Source organism: Peromyscus eremicus, chromosome 4 (genome assembly GCF_949786415.1).
Source record: "Peromyscus eremicus chromosome 4, PerEre_H2_v1, whole genome shotgun sequence".
NCBI lineage: Eukaryota > Metazoa > Chordata > Mammalia > Rodentia > Cricetidae > Peromyscus > Peromyscus eremicus.
Genome location: NC_081419.1, coordinates 93,856,893 through 93,873,832, shown reverse-complemented (window position 1 = coordinate 93,873,832; position 16,940 = coordinate 93,856,893). Strand labels below are relative to the sequence as shown.

The following is a 16,940-nucleotide window of genomic DNA, read 5'->3' as shown; positions in this document are numbered from 1 at the left end:
CAGATTTCTGTTTCTCCCTCAGTTCTAGAGAGCAGAATAATAAAGTCAAGGTCTCTCTGGGAACTTAACAAACGGTGTTGGTGGCCCCTGTGTATTCTGCTCACATACCTGCTCTGCTCATATTGGGCAGTTAGACTTAGGGTACAAGAGAGGCCAGAGGAAAAGGTAAATGAACGGTTTCTCTTACATGTGTTTGGCTTTATTTTTTACGTTATGGAGATTTTTCACCTTTATGCACTGAGTTCTGCTCATCTGACTTAGGAGGTACCAGCTTGCCTCCTGCAGCAGCCACACATTATTGCGAGACCCCACGTTGTCATAACTAATCTGTGCTTCAAAGAGCTGCCTTTCCTCCACCCCCTATCTGATTGGTAAATACAGAAAAAAATGTGTGACTACCTAGTGCAGAGCCCCTTAAAGGACAGTTCTCATGAATGTCAGTGACAGCACCTTGGGCCTGGGTGCCCTTCCCTGCCCACAGGGCTGCTCTAACCACAGCTGTGGAGGCTGTGAGGCCTCCTTGTCCCGCATTCCCAGCATACTTACTTTCTGAGTAATCCCCACCATTTCCACTGAATGGAAGAATTGAGCTGTTCCCAAGTGTTTCCAAGCCTCTGCCCACATAGATACTGAAGTTAGGCTCTTTTAAAACAGGAAGAGGAGAGGCACTGTTTCCCCCTTTAAAACATACACAAGCCTAACAAAGATTCAAACCAGGCTCTTTGCCTGGGGTGGAAGTAACAAAGTGCTTCCTGCTATTACTCATTGGTTCACAATGGGAGAGCTCCCAAGGACACGTCAGATTCTAGTTTAGTTGTCTCCTTTTACTTATAAGGAAACGGGCCACAGGGAAAGGCCTTTGTCTAAGGGCTAATAGAAGTTTACTGACAAAGCTGAACAGACTCTGAGCCCAAGTCTGTTAGAGCACAGCTCAACATTTTCCTTCCATCCCACTCTGCTTCCTGTTGTTAGGGCAAATGCCTGGAAGCCGAGCAACAGGGACCATGGTCAGAAGGAGGAGGCAGGCAAGAGAGAGCAGCAAAGAGGCTTGAAGATGCTCGGTCAGGACCTCTGCTGACTCTGCCCCTCACCTGTTCTCAGGGCACCCCTAGGGCTCCTAAGCATCTGAGGGGTGATATTACCCCGAGGTACCTGCCCCTTGCTGAACTTGAAGCCCAGGGGGCTTTGGACTAGATGATGGGTCCTTGGGGCATCAGAAAGGGACCTCGGCCCTAGGACCTCTAGCAGTCTGCAGAACAGTATAGGGCAGACTCAGATACTCTGGCCCAGAAGTGCACCCTAAAGGAGGCGGCAGAAGCTTAGGAGGCTTGTGGGGGAGGAGTGGAACTGAGTCTAAGGCCCGGTTCGGAGGGACTCAGCTACTTAACCTCTCTGAAACCAATGGAAGGATGTTAATTAGGGACCAAAGTAGGTAATACTTGTAAACCACCCAAGTGTTTGATAAATATTAGCTAAAACCACAATTGACAGTCTGGCATCAAGTGGCAAGTAGCAATGGGTTGCAGCAGGTCTCCCACACCTCTCTGTGGAATGGCATCTATTCTGTGGTCCCAGTGAAGTTACCATCAATTTCCTCCAAGCCCTGCTTTACACTCCATTTCACAGGCATCATTAGCCTCTATCTGTCCCCTCCTCATTCCCTTTTACAGACATCCGTGAAGAGAGAGCCCCAGGAGCCCCACAGTTAGAAGAGACTTCTGCAAGGTCCAGTTTCTGGCCCCAACCTTGTTCTTTCTCTTCCAGATTCATGTGCTCACAGCTGCCCAACCAGGTTCTGAAGAGCATCAGCATCATCGACAGCCCCGGCATCCTGTCTGGGGAGAAGCAGCGCATTAGCCGAGGTCAGTGCCCTGGCTGCCCCACCCTCTCCAAAGCTGTCTGAGGCCCTTCAACTGTGAGCAGAGCATTTCTGCTCCTATCCCATTCTCCTCACCCTCCAGGACAGCCACAGCCCAGGACCTCCCATAGTATCCTAGGCAGCCAAGAAAGCCCCAAGAAGCAAATGAGGTGGGTCATAGCTTCTGCCATTTTAGCTAGTACCGAGCTCAGGTAAATCTCCACACCCAAGAGGGGAATACCCCTTGGTAACTTTTCACTTGGACACTTGACATTCCTCCCTCTGGTGTGGATTTCACCCCAGGAGCCCTTGAAGCATCTTGCCAAGGGGAAGCTTTTACTAGGCAGACACTATCCTGTGCATGGAAACCCAGCAGAAACAGGCATGGTTCTGTCCTTGGGGAACTAGAAATGAAGCAGACATTCTTCATGTTGTCATAGAACTAAATGAGGATTGGGTGAAACACCACGAACTGCAGCCCAGTATCAAGGTATGAGGGAGCCTGGCCTTGTATAGGAGTGTGGAAAGAGGCACCCCTGAGGCAGTGACATTTGAACCAGTATCTGAAGGATGAGTAAGGATTACTCAAAGGAAACTACTGTGGAAAGAGCCTGTATGTAGGAAGAGCAGAAAGTGCTTGGACAATGACATGGTTCCACTGGCCTTGGCAGACAAGGCCATGGTAATTGATAGTTGTTTCCAGACCTGGCCATTGTGGTTTCTATGGGTATACTGCTGCCTTCTGGCCTCACTTCCAGAGAAAAGGTCATGGGACAGATCCTGGGTCAGCAGCATAGACAAGAAATGCTTGGCCGGAAGAGTTCAGGGTGGATCCCAAGGTTATGGTTGTGAGGTGGGTCAAGCGAGCCCTCCCCCACACTGCCCTTTGAAGGAAAGCATGCTTCCAAGGTGCTCTGCTGCTGTCACTTCCTGCTGATAGCTTCCCAGCCCTTTGCACAGCATGCCAGTGAAACCCTGCATGCCAAACTTGAGTGGCAGCCAGTCTGGAGTCAGCCATGTGTGTGACCGGCGGTGAACTCCTCACAGTCCAGGAAGCAAAAGCGTAGTTGCTCTGTCCATGCAAGCTGCTTTGCTGGCATTGAAAGGGCTTCTGTGGCCAGTGATCCTCCTTCCTTTGGCATTCTGTGGACTCACAGAGAGCTGGGTCTGCCTGAGCTAAGGCCTTCCCAAGGCTCAGCTTGTGGTTCTTTGCTGATTCTGGCAGGGATACTCAACAGTGCCATTAGCTACCTTGAGTCTTCACAGAATCTGATGATTAGAGAGAAAAGAAAAAACAAAACAACAAAAAGCAGTCTTATACCGCCAGGCGGTGGTGGCGCACGCCTTTAATCCCAGCACTCGGGAGGCAGAGCCAGGTGGATCTCTGTGAGTTCGAGGCCAGCCTGGGCTACCAAGTGAGTTCCAGGAAAGGCGCAAAGCTACACAGAGAAACCCTGTCTCGAAAAACCAAAAAAAAAAAAAAAAAAAAACCAACAAAAAGCAGTCTTACACTGGTCTTCTCTCACGAAGATCTTTGTTGTTGTTGTTTTCTATTATAAAAATAATGGCTATTACAAAGAATTCAAATGAGTTAGGGTGTGAAGAAACTCACGCTGTCACAACAGTTCTTCCTACATATCTGAACATATAATTTCTAGTGGAAATACAATGATCAAAAACATTTTCTACAACTGACATTTTGCCATAGTGGTCTCCATGGGCTTAATGAAAGGAACATAGGTATTTTATTTAACTAATAATGTGGCTGTCACAATGTTAACACGTTTTTATTCTTACAAAGAGTATTAGGGTTTGTTTGTTTTTATGGAGCTTTGTAGCTCAGTACTCATAGATGATTTTGTTTAGTTTCATTTGAGACAGAGTCTTATGTATCTCAGGCCAGTGAGACTCTGGCTCAAAAAACAGGATAGATAGCACCTGAGAAATGACAGCCAAAGTTTCCTCTGACTGGTGCATGTGTGGGCATGTACATGCACATTTGTGACCAAGTACATGTGCACATATGCTGTGGGATAATGCTTTTGTACACTGGTTTAATAAATCACTGATTGGCCAGTAGCCAGGCAGGAAGTATAGATGGGATAGCAGACAAGGAGAATTCTGGGAAGAGGAAGGCTGAGTCAGGAGATGCCAGCCAGCCGTCCAGGGAGCAGCATGTAATGGCACACAGGTAAAGCCATGGAACACATGGCAACATATAGATTAACAGAAATGGGCTGAGTTTAAGAGCTAGTCAGTCGTAAGCCTGCGCTAATGACTGAGCAGTTTTAATTAATATAAGCCTCTGTGTGTTTACTTGGGTCTGAGTGGCTGCAGACAGGGCAGGACACAGGAAAACTTTCAGCTACACACATACACATAACACACACACACCCCAGTTTGGAACCACTAATCTAAAAGGCTGGTGAATTGTTTGGGGAAAAACCAAATGCTATAGTTTTTCTGAGCTATCCCATTTACTGCTTCCACATGACTGGCTTAAATATTCTGAAGAAATATGTGACCCTGATATACCACAAAATTTTAGGGTTTCTAGGGTGTAGCTTCCACCTCTTGACCCATTGGCAGGTCTTTCTTTAGACAATGCTCACCTTCCATATTCTTAGTGATTCTCTTTTGTATAATAATTACAATAATAATTGTATAATAATAATATCTTTCAAACTGTAACTCCTTCCCAGTGGTGCTGACGCTTGGCATGATGCTTCTAGTATGCTTTGAAGATCAGTTTCTTTCAACACTTGATATGATCTGACTCATATCCTGGTCTGACTTACTGTATACTCACATCCTATGCACAGAAATAGTACATGTGGCCCAAGGCCACCAGCTGGTCCCTGCCATTCTGAGGGACACAGCAACTATGGGGAAGGACCTTGGACTCTAAACAACAGTGCTGTGGGCTATAGGCAGGGTCCCCAAGCATGTTGGCACATGGTGTTGGGGACATAGTTGGTGGTGGGAGTCACTCAATTGACATAGTCAATATATTAACTACAAAGAATATATAGTGTCTTAAATCTGCTTCAACTTCAACAATTTGATACATCTCACATGTGCTCAGACTAATGCCTTTCTGTCCAGCTTGGCCCACAGCCCTTTGCTGGCAATTAAGGTCAGCACAGCCAATGGAGTACTTACTAGCTGTGACTCCACAGTCATGAAAACATTCCATGTTGACTTTATTGGTAGGTGTCTGACTCCCTCGCAGACATTTTGCCTGTAAAAGAGGAAGAAAGGGAGTGCTGATGTCTCATCCCCACTCTCCATTTTCCTTTAGGCAGTGGATGGGTTAACCCTCAGCAAGCCTTGTGACTTACTCTCTTATGGGAAAAGGAGACTACTTGAAGTGGGTATTTCTAATAATGCAACAGCCACGGTGTACTAAACCCTTGCTATATGTCACTATAAACACTGTTAGTCATTGGGATTTATGATTTAATTTAAACCTGAACATAACCATGAGCAGATAGAACCAAAGACTCCTCACCCTCCCACCTCTGGGAAAGCAGCCTTGAAAGCAGTTATGAGAATTTTTCCCAGTTGCCAGGCAGATGTGTGACCAAGTTTGAGACCTGAGGAGCAGGGTAAAAATCACTGACAGTGTCACATTTGCAGAACAGGCTCAGAGGAGTGGCAGTTCCCAGCACTTGCTACCGGCCTGAGATGTGTGGAAGCCTGCCCACTTTCCTTCCTGTGGGGAGTCTGCAGAGGGCCTGCCTGCCAGGAGGGAGCAGTAACTATGGGAGGAAGGTTGTATGCTGACTGCTGAGCACCCCCAGGAAGAAGTACTGACTCCTGCAAACCCAGTGTCTTTCTTTAGCTTGGGACCAAGCAGATGGTAAGGAGGCAGTTGAGCATTATGCTACTCTGCTGCAGGTCACATTAGACAGGATGGACCTGAACTGGAGAGCTGGCTTCATGTCACATTGGTAGTCCTCATGCACATTACCCAGAGTAGTGAGGACCAGGGTCCAGAGATTTAGAGACCAGGCAGCCTAGCGCCCAGTATATATATATTCAGGAATGAGTCAGATACTTTAGTGGTAAAAGCAGAAATGGGGACCCTTGAACCTGGGGTTCAGTTTCATGCCTTCCCTTGCTTGTGGCTCTACACATTCATGTTAATTCTCACATTGCATTATAAGCCCAGTGTCTTTATTCTGTACTGGGTAGAAGGGCAAGTGTGGTTACCAGGGTGAAGTGAGTGCTTTGCAGCCATTCCTCACCTCTAGGCCAGTCACGGAGAGAGAAGAAACGTATGAGGGTTCTGAGTGATACCTTGTATTTTATAGTGTTGGGCTTGAAGCAAAGTATGTCCAACCCCACTCTAGGTTAGAAGCAGCCTTTACCAGTTTTATGCCTCTGCAGAATCTGACAGACTCGTCAGTGAGCCTAGAAGTCAGGACATTGTACTCCTTGCCTCCTGCCTCCTCCTGTTGGAGTGTTCTATGCTCCAGAGTCAACAAGAATGTTGACAATTCGGTGACTGGTTTTGAAGTAACTGTTTTATACCTCTCCATATGGATCCTTTAGATGTGTCTTAGTTTAATCATATTTAGCAGAAAACCTGTAGGAACAGACAGTTTATGTACTGAATTATAGCTTTTCTTGGCTGGTATGAAGGATTGAATGCTTATAAATCAGGAATAAAAATATTCAGATATTTATAATAATTTTATTGAGATCAAGTAACAGCTACCTATAAGTCCTACAAATGTTCTTGCCAATAAAATAATGTGTGGTTTCTTCAAATTATTTTTCTGAAATGGGTGGGTAACTTCTGAGCTGGTTCACTCTTTGGCGCCTCCTTTGCCCCAATGACAGCATCCAGATTGTTGACACTATGTAATGGGAAGGAAGAGCACACTTATCCACATGCACATCCTTGTTTTGACCCGCAGTCTGGTATCATTCTGGCTCTCAGGCTGCCTGCTTCCTAGACTACTGTTTATTCCATGCAGAACCTAAACATCACCTAGGATTTATTTCTGGACTTGGCATGAAAACCAGTGTGTTCTTAGCTGCTTAGGACAAAACCTCCTCAAGTCCAGCTCTAACCATAGCATCTGTGTCTGAGAAAACACGGAGGAAAATTGTGACGTGGTAGTCAGTGCTCTTGTCCATCTCTGTAGCCCAAAGGCATTGAGGTGCTGTTTTAGCTGCATATAATTCTTCCTGTGGATTCCAGAGACTGAGGTTTGTCTCTAAAGACTTGATTATGGCAACAAAATAGAACAATTTTTCCACTCTAAAAATGCAAAAAAAAAACAAAACAAAACAAAAAAAAAACCCACTAGGCGGTGGTGGCGCACACCTTTAATCCCAGTACTCAGGAGGCAGAGCCAGGCAGATCTCTGTGAGTTCGAAGCCAGCCTGGGCTACAGAGCGAGTTCCAGGAAAGGCACAAAGCTACACAGAGAAACCCTGTCTTGAACCCCCCCCCAAAAAAATAAATAAATAAAAATTAAAATGCAAAAAACACCAGACATGATGGCTCATGTCTGTATTCCCAGCACTTGGTAGACTGAGGCAGGAGGATTTAGCAAGTTCAGAAGTGACCTAGGATACATAGTAAGTTTGAAGCCAGTGTGGGCTGCAGGGTGAGACCCTGTCTCAAACAACGAAGTGAAGTTTAACCTCTGACTAGATGTGGTGGCTCACACCTACAATCCCAGCACTCAGGAAGCAAGAGTTTGAGGCAGACTAGCCTGGGCTACAGAATGAGACCCTGTCTCAAAAAAAAAAAAAAAAAAAAACAATGCAAAGCAGTCTAGAGGGAAATCACCTCTTGGCTTGACTCTTCTATCCAATCTACTCTCTCTCCCAGAGCTCATAGTCATCAAATGAAAACTGAATTTCTTTCTGTGATGTAGAACCTTTGTATCTGTTACTTTCCAGTCCGTTTATTAAAACCAGTGACTACTAGAACTGGCCAGACGGTGAAAAGATAAAAGGACAGAAAATGCCCTGCTAATAAAAGCGATACAGTGGTGGTGTATGAGACAAGGAGGATTTAACTGTCTTTCAATGACAGCAGCAGACTTCAGAATCATTTGAGTGTGGCACCTGAACACTGGCAAACCCTGTGAACACAACCCTGAGGGCCTCAAACTTAACATCACAAAAGAATTGCCGGAGCTGGGAAACAGGGCATGGAAGTCCAAAGTGTGATTAATAAGGGCACAGAAAGAAAGAAAAAATAGAAAAGACAAAAACAGACCGTAATCAGGGAAGCACAAACGTCTACTTGACAAGTTTTTTGAACTTTAAAGACAAAAGACCGGATTTTGATGGCTGCTCAGGAAAAGAGAGAGAACATTTAGAGATATCCAGATAAGAGTAACTTCCCCTCTTGGGTTTTGGGAGGGAGAAGGATTTAAGGGAAACACATACACATAAGTCTGTTCTGGAAGACTAAAAGGCCTGGAGCAAGGTGTTAGGCATCTTCTGCAGCAGCAAAGACCATGGACAAAACTGTGGGAGAGCTGCCAAGGCCCAGCGGTTCCCAGGACAGCAGGTGTGGGGGCACAGTGCAAGGCTGTGGGTATAAGCCCCGAGTTAGAAGTGTGATGTGTGTATATCACACTCTCCTGTGCCTCAGTACAGGGTTTCATTCAACAGATACTTAACTGAACAAACAAGGTGGATACAATCACGCCCTGGTACAATTTATGTTAGTGAGTCGGACAAAAAGAAACAGGTAAATTATTTTATCCATTGATATGAGTAAGTATTGAGTACTAAGAAGGTGATATGAGACGTGCTCAGTGAGGAGCCAGTGAGGTGGGCTGGCTGCACTTAGGATCCTGCATACAACCCTTTAGGCAAGACCTGAGTACTGAGAAGGAGCTGGCCTTGCAGAGTTCGGGCAGGTCAAGACTACACATTTTGGCTGTTCACATTATTCAGCTCTATCCCATCTAGTGTTTGGAGGATAGTCTTGCCCAGGACCTAAGTTTGGTTCCCAGCACTCAGGTCTCACAGCTCACAGCTGACTGTAATACCAGCTCCAAGGGATCTGACATCCTCTTATGGCCTCTGTAGGCACCTGCACATATGTGTGCATACACATAAATAAAAATAAAAAATTATTTGAAAATGTTCAAAGGTCATATGTTCATTCATTGGTTTAAAATACTGCATATTCAGTTTGTTCTGAGATTGTTTCTGTAACAGTCAGTATAAACCTATGATCAAATTATTTTCTTTGGTCCAATCAAAGGGTTGAAGTTCTGGAGTTAGCACCATGTATGTCTTAGTTTGCTTTCTATTGGTGTGATAAAGACCATGACCAAAAGCAACTTAGGAAATGGTTTATTGGGGTTAACGTGTCCCAATTGCAGTTTATCATTGAGGGAAGTCTGTGTAGGAACTCAAGGCAGGGGTTGATGCAGAGGCCATGGAGTAGTCCTGCTTACTGGCTTGCTCAGCCTGCTTTTAAAAAACTACCCAGGACCGACTGACCAGGGGTGGTACACCCGCAGGGAACCAGGCCCTCCCACATTCATCAAGAAAATGCCCCACAGGCCAGTCTGATGGGGGTATCTTCTCAATGGAGGGTTCCTCTTCCCAATGACCCTGGTGTGTACCAAGCTGACAAGAAAACTAGCCAGCACAATGTAATAAAGAAGGAAGAAGACGCTGGGTGATTGTGGTGCACCCTTTAATCCCAGCACAAAGGGGGCAGAGGCAGGCAGATTTCTGTGAGTTTTAGACCAGCCTGGTCTACAGAGTGAGTTCTAGAATAGGCTTCAAATCTATAGAAACCCTGTCTCAAAAAAAAAAAAAAAAAAAAAAAAAAAAAACACAGAGGGAATTAAAAGTCCTGAATTCAAATTCAGCTCAGCTACTTACCATTTGTGTGGCCTTGGGAACATTGTTGCTTGCTTTATAAAATAAAAAATACCAATTGCTTAGGCTTATTGTAGATAAGTTAATACATTGAAAGTAGGTAGTAGAAGCGGAGCATAGTGGCACATGCCTGTTGGACTAGTACTTAGGAAGTAGAGAAAGGAAGATCAGGAGTTCAAGGCCAACTTCAGCTACATCGAGACTTTGAGGCCTACCTGGGCTAGGGGAGTCTCTGCCTCAAAAATCCAAGGTGGGCTTTGAAAGATGGCTCAGAGATTGAGTGGGTTTACTGCTTTTGCACAAGACTGGGTTTGGTTCCCAGCATCTACATAGTGGTTCTAACCACCTGTAACTCCGTTTCCAAAGGATCTGATGCCCTCTTTGGCACTGCATGTACACGGTACACACAAATACACTCATACACACATACACACACACACACACACACACACACACTCACACTCACACTAAAAAATAAGTTTAAAAATTTTAAGTCACGAAGGAGAGAAAGATAGAAAACAGATCAGAGAGTGTGGCATAGGCCTATAATTTCTAACATATATACATGTCAATATGGGCTACATTTTGAAATTGTCTTAAAAAAAGCCCCAGGTGTGATGGCGCACATCTTTAATCCCAGCTCTTGGGAGTCAGGGGAAGGTGCTTTCCTGAGTTCTAGGAGGTCAGCCAAGACTATAGCAAGATACTGCCTCAAACAGGGCTGGAGAGACGGCTCAGAAGGGCCCTGTGCAGGTGCACACACTTCATAGAGACAAGTGCCCATAGAACTGGACCACCCTGGTATCTCTCCTGGTGTCTCAGGAGCTGTAGCCAAGAGGTGCACCCAGCAGGAGGCAAAGATTAGCTACTGAGCAAAGCTTCTTTTTTTTTTTTTTTTGGTTTTTCGAGACAGGGTTTCTCTGTGTAGCTTTGCGCCTTTTCCTGGAACTCACTCTGTAGCCCAGGCTGGCCTCGAACTCACAGAGATCCGACTGCCTCTGCCTCCCGAGTGCTGGGATTAAGGGCGTGCGCCACCACCGCCCGGCTAGCTACTGAGCAAAGCTTCTAAGAGGATTCCTCCTCCCTTTTGGGGCATTGTATTTTCTTTCTTGCCTTAAAAAAAAGTAATTCCAGGCTGGAGAGATGGCTCAGCAGTTAAGAATACTGGCTGCTCTTCCAGAGGACCCAGGTTCAATTTGCAGCACCCACAGGGTGGCTCACAACTGTCTGTAACTCCAGTTCCAGGGTATCTAAAACCTTCATGCCAATATACATAAAATAAAATTATCCTTTTTTTTTTTTTTTAAGTAACTCATTGGTTTTCTTATATTTAGAATTGATTCAGTCATCACCACAGTCAAGTTTGGAACATTTGTCACCCCAGGAAAAAAAAATGTATTCTTAGTAATCATACTGGTTCTCCTCTCAGCCCTAGCTAGGCGATCACTGATCTAACTTCTGCCTCTTTGGATTTGCCTACCTGTTGCATGAATCTTTTTTTTTTTTTTTTTTTTTTTTTTTTTTTTTTTTTTTTTGGTTTTTCGAGACAGGGTTTCTCTGTGTAGCTTTGCGCCTTTCCTGGAACTCACTTGGTAGCCCAGGTTGGCCTCGAACTCACAGAGATCCGCCTGGCTCTGCCTCCCGAGTGCTGGGATTAAAGGCGTGCGCCACCACCGCCCGGCCTGTTGCATGAATCTTAAAAGTTCTTATTAATAAAATCAAACCTGAGGCCAGTTATTGGGGTGAACGCTGGAAGATCAGAGAGACAGAACAAGCCACAGTTAACCTCACCTGGCCAACTTCTCAGCTGATCTTGTTTCCTCAGACTGGAAGCTTCTGTGTCCTCATATCTGAATGGCTCTCAGCTAAACTGTGCTGCTCAAAACCTAAAAGCTTAACCAGCAAAATGCTTAACCATGCCAAATGCTCCGCCAGCCAAATGCTGCTAGTTTCTGGTCTCCACGCCTTATATATCTTTCTGCTTTTGCCATCACTCCCTGGGATTAAAGGCTCACTTCTTGGGATTAAAGGCTCACTTCTTGGGATTAAAGGCGTGTGTCACCATGCCTGGCTGTTTCCAGTGTGGCCTTGAACTCACAGAGATCGCAGATGGATTTCTGCCTCTGGAATGCTAGGATTAAAGGTGTGAGTACCACCATTTTCTAGCCTTTGTATCCAGTGGCTGTTCTGTCTCTGACCCCAGATAAGTTTATTAGGGTACACAATATTTTGGGGAACACAATAACACCACACCTACCCGTATATTTCATATTAGTAGGACCACCTAGGAAGTAAGTGTTTGTGTTTAAAACGAATCATATTTGCAAGGCTTATATGCACTGTAGTATATACCAATACTACTCTCTTTTATGGTGACATAATATTCTGTCATATGGCTATACATACTTTATTCATTCATCAGCTGATAGACATTTGAATTTTGTAATGTTTTGACTGTTATGAGTATCCTGTGAGTATTCATGTGTAAATTTTTTGAGGACATGTGTTTTATGTAAAATTGCTAGATTGGATTGTAACTGAATATTTAACCTTTAAAATTTTTTAGATTTATTTACTTTATTTCATGTGTGTGAGTGTTTACCTACATGTATATGTGTGTACCACATGTGTGCCTGGTGTCTGCAGAGGTCAGAAGAAGGCAAGCTGTCTTGGAACTGGAGTTATAAATGGCTACGGGCCGCCATGTGGATGCTAGAAACAGAACCCTAGGCCTCTGCAGTAGTAGGCAAGTGTTCTTACCTCTGAGCCATTTCCCTGCCCACCCCATATTCCTTTTGGACTGGGTCTCACTATGTAGTCTTAGCTGGCCTATAACTTGCTATGTAGACCAGGCTAGCCTCCAATTCAGAGAGCTCTGCCTGACTCTTCTCCCTTAAATATTGGGATTAAAGGAATATACCACAAGTTGACCTGACTAATAATTAACCTTTGAAGAGCTACTGAACTGTTTTCCAAAGCAGCTGTACCATTTCATGTCCCTACTGTCAAAATAGTAAGGAATCTGCATCCTCATCAACGTTTGCTGCTCTCTACCCTCCTGCTGTGGTAGTAGTAGTCAGGGGCTCAGTACCACTAAGCTACGACCCTAGCCCTGAGTGTCTTTTGATCTTAGCTCTTCTGGTGGTTATGAAGCAGGATCTCATTTGGGGTTTTATTTGCATTTCCCTGCCAGCTGATGATGTTGAACATCTCCGTGACCATTTGCAGATCTTTAGAGAAATGTCCATGCAGATTCTTTGCCTATTCTTTTTAACTGGGCCTGTTTTTATTGCTAAGTTGCAACAACTCTTTATATATGCTGTATTCTAGTCAGATACCTGATTTACAAGTCTCTTTCTTCTTCCACTGTGTTTTCACTTTCTTCTCGTTGATATCTTCTAAGATACAGACAATTTTCATTTCAGTTTAGTTCATCTCATCTTGTTGTTGTGCTTTGGCATCTTAATCTGAGAAAGTCAACACAAGGTCAGTAATCTCAGCACCTAGGAGATAGAGGCAGGAAAATCAGGAGTTTAAAGTCATCCTTGGCTATAACCTGGACTACATATATTTTGCTCATATATTTTTCTAATAATTTCATAGTTTTAACTGTTACATGGAGTCATCGATACTTTAAGCTAATTGTTTTATATGGTGTGAATCAGAGGTACAGCTTCTTTCTTTTGTGTGTGGAAATTCAGCTGTTCCTGTACCGTTTGTTGAACAGATAATTATTTTCCCCCATCAAAGTGTCTTGGTACCCTTGTTCTAAAACTTACTTAGTTCACCAAGTATAGAGATGCATGCTTGTAATCTTAGCACTCGGGAGGCAGAAGGATCAAAAATTCAGAGCCAGTCTGGGCTACATTGAAAGTTCCAGTCTAGTGCATGCTACATAGTAAAATTCTTTCTCCATCATCATCATCATCTATAGATGTGAGTTCATTTTGGGACTCTAGTTCTAGCCAATTGATCTATTAGTCTGTCCTTATACAGGACTCTTTTTTGCTCAGCACCAGAATAAATGGGCAAGCTCCCTCACCAGTTATTCTAGACAGACCAGGGTGAAGATAAAGGGAGCTGTTGATATGAAGCTCTTACCACAGCATCTGTCTGGAGTGTAGGCAAGGGAAGATAACCGCGGTTGCCCTTACCCTTATCTCTTCTAGACTACAGAAAGAGGGTAGAAACAAGGATGTGGGAAATGGGGGCGAGCGGTGTGTGTGCTGGAACATGGGCACATAGCCAGCGGGAACACACACATCAGGAGACTTGGTTTTGTTTTGAAGGTTACGTGGGATACTGAGCATTAGGAAGTGGGTGGTAGCATGGTAGAAGATCCTGTAAAATGTGCGTCTGCAGGCTCAGGTCATGAAACCATTTTTACATTTAGAATTGAGTTTAGTGACCTCTAAACTTTGTCTGGATTTGGCATCAACAGAAAAGCGTCTGTCCCCATGTCAGCTGGGGCTGACCCCGATGATTTGTTGTCAGATCCTGTTTTCTGGCTGGTACTAAGGCTGGTCAGGTGGGGCTGTGAGATGCTGGACATCACTTGCCACTCAGGCCTCCAACAGGAAATCCTGATTTCTTTTTGTTTTGGAGAAGTTTGCTGACAAACACATTCATGTCTCCTTTTCCACCGATGCCACAGGAAACTCCACACCACCAGTGTGGCTACTTCTGACCTGAATGTGAACGCATCACCACTGTGACTCACAATGGTATCTGCCGGGCCTTGGCAGATTATACTAACATTTTTAACGCATAATCAATCATGAGGAATGACTGTTCTTTTCTAACCTTCAAGCCTGGACTTTCACTTGAAAAAATATATATATTTTGATAGTAAGCAGACGTTTTTCTTAGTTTATGTAGAGAGCAACTGATAATTATAAAACATTCCACAAACTATTCCATAGACATTGGAAATGCTTCTTACCCTGTGAGTTAGTATGAACTAATACTTGCACAGTGCAACACTGAGTTCTTTCCATATGTTAATTCATTTGCTCCTTGCAGAAACTCTATGGGGTAGGAGCAGTTGTCCCATTTTACAGAAGACTTGAGTGAGGCACAGAGAAGCTAAGCAATTTAAAAATAACCATTCACCAAGCAGTTCTCGCCACCACACTCCGTACTACCCTCCAATATTCACATCCTTGTGAAGTCTCCTCACCTTGAGTCCGGTCGATCTGACCCTCTCATCTCACTCTTTGATCAGTAGAATTGAGTAGAAGGGATACTTCGTGATGTCCAAGTCTAAGCCATAGGAAGCCCTGCAGGTTTCACCTGGATCTCTTGGAAGGTTTGCTTGGGGAGAAGCCGGCTGCTGTGCCCTGAGGCTCCTAGAGCTGGGGAGGTCCACACCCATCCCCTGGAGAGGCTCAGCTAGCCAGCCACTCGGCTGGCCTGACTCAAGTGTGAATGAAGGCACCGTGCATCACTCAACCAACTCAATTAAGCAGTTGGGTAACTCCAGTCCTAGCTGCCATCAGACCTCATGAGGGACCCCAGCTAAGAACCAGTCAACTCTCAGAGCTACCAGGGAAAATGAGTTGCTGTTTAAACCATGGCTTAAACAAGGCAGCTAAAGAGAAGCTGAATGGGACCCTTGTCCACCAGCCCTAGAGCACATGTTGTGATCTGCAAGAGATATGTCCACAAACTGGGGCAGTGCAGTCCACCAGCTTCACCCTTGAGGAGGCAGCCTTGGAAAGCAATGTAATTGATGCTTTCCTCTTTGTGCTGACTAGTTCTTATGTCAATTTGACACAAGCTAGGGTCACCTGGGAAGAAGGAATCTCATTTGAGGAAATGTAAGATTTGCCTGTAGGTGAGAGAGCCCAGCTCACTGTGGATGATACTACCCTTTGGCAGGAGGTCCTGGACTGTATAAGAAAACAGGCAAAACGAGCCAGTAAGCAGCATCCCTCCATGGCCTCTGCATTACCTCCTGCCTCTAGGTCCCTGCCCTAACTTCCTTTAATAATGGGCTGTGATGTGGAACTGTGAGCTGAAATAAACCCTTCCCTCCCCAAGTTGCTTTTGGCTGTGGAGTTTTATCACAGCAACAGAAGCCCTAACTAAGACACTCTCCAGGTACTAAATCTATTTTTTTGTTTGTTTGTTTGGTTTTTCGAGACAGGGTTTCTCTGTGTAGTTTTGGTGCCTGTCCTGGATCCTGCAGAGATCCACCTGGCTCTGCCTCCTGAGTGCTGGGATTAAAGGCATGCACCACCGACGCCCGGCCTAAATCTATTTTTTCAGAGATTTCGATGACAGTCTTGAGGAAGACTATAGACCACCCTGCAATTCTCATATCAAGGACAGTAGAAAGGGCGGGAAGGAGGTTTTCTGACATTGGCTGTCACATGCCACACTCTGCCAGGTGTTCCTGGTCAAGCTCTTAAGCACCTCCTCTGTGTGCCTATTGCTTTAGATTTCAGCAACAAGACAGTTGCTTGGCTGATTCTGTAGAACAGGTACTGTGGAGGTGGAGGATGAGCCAAAATACAGAACAAATGCAAGCTAAAACAGGGCCTTAAAAAGAAAGTCTGGTATCTATCCCACAACCAGTGGTATTCCTACAGTAGTTGTCTAGGCAGGGGTTGTCTCTGAGGAGGAGACGTATAGGCTGGACGGACAGAATGGCAGGTAAGGGTAGGGATATGTAACACTCACTGGTAGAGTGCTTGCCTAATAGGCTCTTGATTTGATGATCCCTAGGACCACCAAAAAGAATGGGGAGTTTGCCTAGCAGAGCTGAGAGAGACTCTGCAGAAGATGCCACGTTGGCAAAAGCTAGTGAGGAGGGGTAATAAGATCTGCTGAGTTCAGGCGCACTGGTGAGTAACCAGGAATAGTGGATGAGGAGATCCAGGAAGGCCTGCAGGTGTGCCGGAGGCCTAGAGAAGAACCACATAGATTTTGCTCTGGGAATAACAGGAAGCCATTGAAGGGTTATCTTTTTAACCTTCTCTTGATTACCCAGAATTATCATTATGAACATCCGGACATTCTTGCCTGCAGACTGCTGGTCAGTTTCTGTTGTTGATTGTGTTTCTCTTTGCTTGGTACCAGGGTGTTTCTGGGTCTTCTTGTATCCAGCCCTGCTTTCTCTGCTCCCCAGTTAATTTTGTTTAAGGGATTCATGGCCGATTGAAGTGATGAACTCCAGGCTGAGGCACAGGTGCCACCACCTCCT

At 45.0% G+C, this 16,940-nt stretch overlaps 1 protein-coding gene across 1 annotated transcript in view; it reads left to right on the top strand.

Moving 5' to 3' along the window:
- The window catches only part of Ehd4 (EH domain containing 4), a 74,401-nt gene that overhangs the window by 26,461 nt on the left and 31,000 nt on the right, over nucleotides 1-16,940 (top strand). Inside the window, exon 3 of the mRNA XM_059261187.1 lies at nucleotides 1,765-1,862. Within this exon, the coding sequence (XP_059117170.1) occupies nucleotides 1,765-1,862 (98 nt within the window). The remainder of the gene's footprint in view (nucleotides 1-1,764; nucleotides 1,863-16,940) is intronic.